We start from the raw sequence: 7,490 nt of genomic DNA on the forward strand, positions 1-7,490 counted from the left end.
TCTTTCTTGATTTGATATGTTCTTTCGTATGATTAATTGTATAATTGAATATGCTACATAATAAAAAACGATTTATTAACATGCAATAAGATACAATATTACCAATGTAATTTTTTTATGTTAACATAAAAATATGTAATGTCCAACTCCGAACTGAAAAAATAATTCTACATAAAAATAAAAGATGGTTTAATATTATTCCTTCTTATTATTATCCTTTAATCGATACAAATCTCGGTCAAACCAACAGAAAGTGGTCGAGCCTCGTCCAAATGGATATTACCCAGACAGCACAATGTCCAAATTCGGGTCATAAGAAACGTCTTTAAAAAAACATCTTTAAAACAAGTTTATAAGGTGTTGTCTTAAAGATGTCTTAAAGACATCCTAAAGACATCTTATGACTCGATTTTGGACATTTGTGCTGTCTGAGTACTTATTTTACTTGCTACCACAATCTCCAAAAATAAGTATAACTACGGTTTAAACTAAAATAATTACCTCAAATCTTTAGGTTTGAGTCTTAGCTAAAGATGTGTAAAAGAGTTTAGTGTGCTAGCTAAATCAATTTTTATACAAAATTACACAAAACTGATTTAGCCGAGACTCAAACCATTTCTGATTTGTTCAGCCGAGATGCGAACCTTGTGAATATTATCTCTTACCTCAATTACCCTCAGAAGAGTCGTGGATGTTGGTTACGTAGTTCATCCTCACTTCTTTTGAGGCGCTTCGAAATAAAGTTACTGCTAAATCGCAATCATGGTCAATCGTTCTCAGGCTTCCGTGATTGTGACTTTATATAGCAGCAAGAAACCGGTTTAGAGACATATAGAAGCCATCCGTAGTCGATGTGTCTGTAATATCAACATAAAACAAATTTCATAATTCCTGATGGTATAACCATATATATCGTATAAACAGTTGTTATAATTATATATACATATATATATATAATATTGTATACAGTTGTGTGTGATGTGTGTGGAATTTTTAATGTTAACATATTTTTCTTTCAAGTAGTATGACTCAACGGTATGTCAGATATATCTAGTTGTAAGTTATATTCTATAATTGTAGAGAAGAATTTGCATTTTTTAATAGTAGGTTTATATAGTAATAAAGTAATATTATTCTAAGGAACAACCTTCTATTAAAAATCTATGAAGATCATTCAAATTGTAAAATATCGAATCGATCTTTCTTGACGAAGGCGGAATCAAATATCGATTAATCGATAAATATTGTCTGTTCCTAACCGCACATGTATTATTTATATTATAGCCGGTTGGACAATCCGGGCCTTCTAGAATTATCCAGAATACAGTGATTATTTTGGGAAGATACATGTGGAAAACGATCAATGCACGAAGATGTTAAAGAATTCGGATATCATATCCGATGATGCCGTAAGTTGATATGCCAACATTTCAATACATACAAAATATTATTTTACTTCTTGCAAATAACGTATAACTTTCGAGTTATTAACAAATTATGTATAAAAGTATGTTGTTAAATATATGTTTTAAACGTTGCATAATCAAAATATTATAGATGAAGACAATGGCTCTAGCTATACCACCAGACTCTCCAAAGAAGCCAGTGAAATCCACCGCAGTAGTGAAATATTCTGCGGTTCAAACACCAGCAACGTATGCTCAATTACAATGTAACACAGATCTGAATATGCCACCTAGCAATTGGCTCAGCAGCTCAGCAGAAAGTTATGGGTTACAAAATGTTTGGTCTCAGAGCACAGGGTTTTCTAGTTTTCGCATGGCACATATGTTTCCAGACTGTGTCGGTGAAGTTGACGTTGTATCTGATGCAGAAAATATTAAAAAGTTACTAAAGCTACCTTACAATCATGGTGTAATCTCAATGATGGTGCATCGTATTGAGAATACATTATTGCTGGATGATTTTGATATCCACAAGTATCTGTTGAGACAAGCCGAGAATGACTGGGAGTGGCTGAAGGAGTTCTTTTATGAGCATATCTTTCAAAATCTGGGTGATACGGAGAAACGCCTCTTCCACAAGGCATACAGTAGAAGTAGCTTGCAGCAGAGGAACTTGGTGTCCAAGTTTCTCTACCATTCCATCGTGCTCGCAGATACAGAGAAGCAGAATGAAAAACCTGAGTTACCTGTAAAAACGTTAGAACCATGTCTACCTGAGCCGACGCAGGAGGAGAAAGTACCTGATCCGAATTATAACCATAATTTCGCGAGGAACGTTGTATGGACGTTTGAAAATATACAGATGCTCGTTGGAACTGACATGCCGATATTCGGCGGCCAGACGCACCCGTGTATAAGTTTACGATTAAGAGACATGTCGAAACCTATCAATGTTTTGACAGGAATTGACTATTGGCTAGATAATTTAATGTGCAATGTTCCAGAGGTAGTAATGTGTTACCATCTGCATGGTATCGTGCAGAAATACGAACTGATAAAGACGGAGGACCTTCCAAACATGGACCATTCAAAATTTAGTCCCAAAGTGATCAGAGACGTCGCTCAGAATATATTGAGTTTTCTGAAAAATAATGCGACGAAGGCTGGCCATACCTATTGGCTGTTTAAGGGTAAGTATTAAGGCTCTTGGTCTTCTTGCTGCGGAATTCTGGATTGATGATGTCAGAAGTGACGTGGAAAAATCGTAAAAAAGATAGTCTAAAAAGGAAGGTTGCATGTCATCTCAGATAATACAGAGAATTCAAAAAGAATTCAGTCTTACGTCACCAATTCTGAGTTCATTTTTAGATGCAAAAAGAATTCTGTTCACTGAACTGAATTCTGAAGAATTCTTTTTGTGTCTGAAAATACTCAGAATTGGTGACATACAACTGAATTCTTTTTGAATTCTCTGTGCTATCTGATTTAATTCAAGACTATTTGTTGACTGTCAAGAAAAAAAAATAATTCTGAAAGAAAGTGTTCTTTCATACAAATATTTTTATTTGACAATAGCACGTAACAATTTATAGCATGCGTTTTTTATAGTATGCTTTTGATGTCATCGATCACAGCACTGAAGTCAGGAGCCTTGATAATATGTTTGCTTAATGATAAAAGTTGATGATAATAATATTTTATTGAATGCCTAGCTATATATCTAGATGTATCTTTTACAAAGCTTACAGCTAAAGGAATGTGTTCTTATCTGAATATTTTTGTTAGGTAAGGATGACGACGTTGTGAAGCTATATGATCTAACATCATTATGCAGCGATGTTTCAGAGGAGAAGGGGCAAAATCCCTTTACTGTGCCCGTTGCAATGTTATTATACAGAGTAGCTCGTAACATGAAATACTCGTCTGATTACCATCGTCATCAGGGCACGATCAGAATGCTGCTGAAGAATTGTATTCAGCTGTTACCCAAAGAGAAATACCCACAGATCGTTACATCCGCGCATTTTATGCTTTCGGATCTCTACGTACCATCAGACACGGATCCAGCTAGCCCCGGACTGTCGGATCAAAGCGACGAGGAAGACGCGCAAAGCGAATACAGTACAAACCACGAAACTGAGAAGGAAGAAGAGGAGGAGGAGGAGGAAGAAGAAGAAGCATGTGCGGCCATCAAATCCTTAACCTTAGCCAACAGTAAGTAAAAATTATCGACATTTCAGTCATCTTCAGAATTGTCTTACGAATTAAAATCGTGTTCACAGTGAAGGAGCAAATGGAACGCGAGCAACCAAAGTTCAAGGCGCCACCCATCTCCGGTACGATAGAGGAGAGATGCCTGTCCGGTTTGGAACATGTCACTTACGGTCTAGAGTGCCTTCAATATTTCCCGACCGAGGACAACAGCGACGAGGAACAGAAGAAAGCGGAGGAGCACGAGAAAGAGAAACGCGAGTACGAGGAGATGCATCCTAACGTGGCGAAGCCGTTTCAAGCAATCCCCATGCCGTATGCGCCGTTAAACCAGCAAGAGCGAAACGTGGCTACAGAGAAGAATCTAGAGAGTCACAATCCCGCGTACAAGAAGAAGACTAAGCAGAAGAAGAAGAAGAGCGAGAAGAATGTCGCGATGGAGGCAACGAATGAGAACGCGCTGCTATGCAAACCGAACACGCAGACTTTGCCCACGTGGCAAGCACCGAAGAAGAGCGACAACGTCAGTTGGAACGCTCATTTGAAGACGCTCTTGTACGAGAAGGCGTCGTTGATATTCGCCGTGCTCGCCGAGAAAGAATACGTCAACAAAAATTACGGCGCCTCTCTGAGATACGTACTGGAGGTGTTGTATTGCCAAAAGATATTGGAGATTTTCTGCAGCGTGCGAAACAACAAGTCGATCAGCTACATGTTGGGTCGCGCGGGAGACTGCTGCTTTATGGTCGTGCAGGATTGGGCCAACGTGGAGAAGCACAGGAAAGATTATGAGACGAAGGATGAAACGGAGGAGAAGATAATCGAGGAGTTGTACAGGATGGAAGACTTGGATATGAGTAAATGTCGAAATGTACACGCACTTAACAGCGCAATTAATATGTGTGTGTTATAGTGTGTGTATTTGTATAAGTAATCGTAGCTTTCTGACGTGTATCTTGTTACAGACGTTGCCGAATTACTCCCGACGAGATTGGAGAGTCTAGAATCCACTTTGATTTCCTCTCACAAGTGTTATAATAAGGCATTGTCGTTAGAACCAATCGATATGGATAAAAATAACTTGCTGAGACGTTTGGGGAACATCCACAACGAGCTCGGCGTGCTATTCATGAATCAAGCGGGCGGTACTTTCCAAATGGGAGGTAATTGTGTTTCGTCGAGAAATGATGGACTCGTGTCATTTGTTAATCGAGAAATTGTTATATATGTTGTATAGCGCCATGCCAGCAAGAAAGACGAGCAGAAGACTTGCCGAGCTCGAGGAACGTGACTGCACTTCTTACCTGTTCACTGAACCACCTGGAAGCCGGTATCAGAGCCTTCGAGGCTGTTCACGACGAAGCAAATCTGGCGCTCCTTCATTCGAATACGGGTCGATTGATGCGTCTCTGCGCGCACATGCATGCGAAGCAAAACGCTCAAGAACGACAGTTTTACAACAAGGCGCTTGCGAGTTATCAGAGAGCCCTACAGGTGTTGGGCGAGAGGAAAACGAATCCGACTATTTGGGATACGGTGACATGGGATTTGTCCACCACATTGTACTCAAGGGCCACGATGTTGCAAGATTATCCGATTGTTGGACAAAAGGTGATATGAATAAAATTTCATGCTATCCGTACGCACAGACTAACACGTTGATTGCCGCCTTGTTTACTGTTAATTACTAACAAAAGCTTAAAAACCTAAAAATAAATATTTGTCGTTTTATCTATTAAGTAGGAAGTCTGGTATTAGAAGGAAAATATAGAAAATTCTCGTTAGAAGTCTACAAAAATAATGAGTCGACGTTGTTCATTTTATGAATGTTGTATCACGCCATTTTTTGACAAGGAAAACTTCATTAACACGTCAAGTGCCGTGACTATACCACGAATTAACTAAACAAATTGTTTCTATTGCAGAGCGAGGAGGAATTAGAAAGAGAAGTGGTCGATATGCTTCAAAAAGCATTGAAGCATTGCGAAGTAGACACACCGGGGTCGCGACAGCCAGTCTATCAGTTCCGTGCCGCGAACATCCAGCATCGATTGGCTTCGTTGTATCATCGCGTGTACAGGGAACTCGAGTCTGATATGGATAACACCAAGAAGAAGACAAGCTTACAGTTGTGCAAGCTGTATTACGATAAAGCGGCGAAGCTATTGCTGTCGTTAGAACAGACAAAGGAATTTTTGACGCTGCAATTGGAGAGAGTCGCTCTGTTGGAATACCAAGCGCGCAGTATGTCAATTCCCTTTGGAAGAGTTACTATTTACTGTTCGTTTGACTTTCCTGTTATAATAGGACATTGCATTCGCGTTTTCAGGTGGCACAACTTTCAATAGTAAGGTAAAGGCGTATCAGAACGCTTTGGACTTGATTTTGCAATGTATACCCATCATAGAGTTGCTCTACGAACGCAATAACGCGACCAAGGACAAGAATGAGACAGTCGACGATGAAGCGGAGGATGACGTAGCTGCACGCGAAGAAGCGGCCGAGGATCAGAAGTTGAGGGACGAGGAGGAGAAGCTCATCGTTCTGCTCGAGCAAAGAGTGCAATTTATTCTACGTTCGTTAACCAAGTTGTTTCTCAGCAAAAATCCCGGATGCAATAAGAAAGAGTACGTCGTTTTCAAATCTATATATGCGCGGTTGTTCACAAAACGAGCGTAGATCGCGTCACAAATGAGAAGTCACGGAAGTGTCTTAATTTAATGTGGTGATTCTTTTCGATAAAATTTCAGGAACGAGACTCTCAGCAATCAGTACAGACAGTGTTATGCCCGTACGTTGCGAGCGGATGCGATGTCCGGGTTTGCGCTAGTGAAGCACATGAAAGTTCTTCTGCAAGAACTCAGCGATATGATACCGCGGACGGATTCGATTTAATCCGACCAATAGCAGCCTGTGTAATTAAGAACTTGTACGGAGCCTGTAATTATGTATAATACGGGAGCTACTTTTTGGAAGATCGACGAAACATGATAGTTCCATCGGTCTTTTGAAATCACGTAGCGTGTACAGAGCGGAGCAAGGCGGTAACAACGATCGTTATCTTAGGCGAGAAAGTTATAACTGACTAAGAAAGAATACTGACACTTTTCACTACATCGTACAGTGTAATAAGAAAGAGAATGATCTTTTTAGTCTGTCCTATGTAAATAAAATATGTATTTTTATTCCAGAAATAAAAAGAATAGCTCACATATGCCACGTAGTCTCCAAGCGCAATTTTTCCATTCGCGAAACCGAAAATCGTCCATTACTTCCCACGGAAATAACCGTTGCTTTCTGAAATTTCGGAAAGACCTCACGAATTCTCCCGAGAAACTGACGATTTCTCCTCGGCGCCCTTTATCGCGACTAATTAATCCCCGAATTTCGCCGTGGCGGCTCCTACCTGACGAGGAAGCGATGACGGGATGGGGGGAATGGGCGGTGTGCATGTGTGGGCACGACATCTTGATTGAAATAAAGACAGGGTTGGAGGGTGAAGTTGAAGTCTAAATCTATCGCTAAGGTCGAAGTTCGGTACGCGTTCTCCGTGTCTCCGGCCGCCAGCGGGAAGACGGATGGCGGTATGAGAGTTTGAATGAGGCTACGCGCGCTCAGCCGTGCCGGCTTGTATAAGTTTCTGATATACACGAGAGCGAGCGGGCCGCGCCCGTCGCTCGGTCGACCGGAAACTCGATAAAAAACTCATTTATTAGAGAATCCGAGATGAACCGTTGTTGCGTGGTCGAGAAGGGAAAGGCGAAAGCACGGTCAGAGTGGAAGATTAAAGGAGAAAGAGGGGCGCAAGAGTCTGGTAAATCAGTGTTATTGAGCTCGACGGTGCGTGCAGCAGAAACGTTTTCGCGTCATCGG

General features: G+C 40.7%; 1 protein-coding gene across 1 annotated transcript; it reads left to right on the forward strand.

The window, feature by feature from the left end:
• Nucleotides 1-1,132: 1,132 nt before the first annotated feature.
• LOC116846088 (erythroid differentiation-related factor 1) lies at nucleotides 1,133-6,831 on the forward strand. The gene is made up of 9 exons (XM_032819506.1): nucleotides 1,133-1,409; nucleotides 1,558-2,596; nucleotides 3,192-3,620; nucleotides 3,689-4,474; nucleotides 4,583-4,780; nucleotides 4,855-5,228; nucleotides 5,543-5,861; nucleotides 5,947-6,244; nucleotides 6,368-6,831. Exons 1-9 carry the CDS (start codon nucleotides 1,374-1,376, stop codon nucleotides 6,510-6,512), a joined length of 3,624 nt encoding a protein of 1,207 aa, XP_032675397.1. The 5' UTR covers nucleotides 1,133-1,373; the 3' UTR covers nucleotides 6,513-6,831.
• Nucleotides 6,832-7,490: the final 659 nt, after the last annotated feature.

This window comes from Odontomachus brunneus, unplaced genomic scaffold (assembly GCF_010583005.1).
Source record: "Odontomachus brunneus isolate Ranch 3 - 2012 unplaced genomic scaffold, Obru_v1 Obru_scaffold_060, whole genome shotgun sequence".
Lineage (NCBI taxonomy): Eukaryota > Metazoa > Arthropoda > Insecta > Hymenoptera > Formicidae > Odontomachus > Odontomachus brunneus.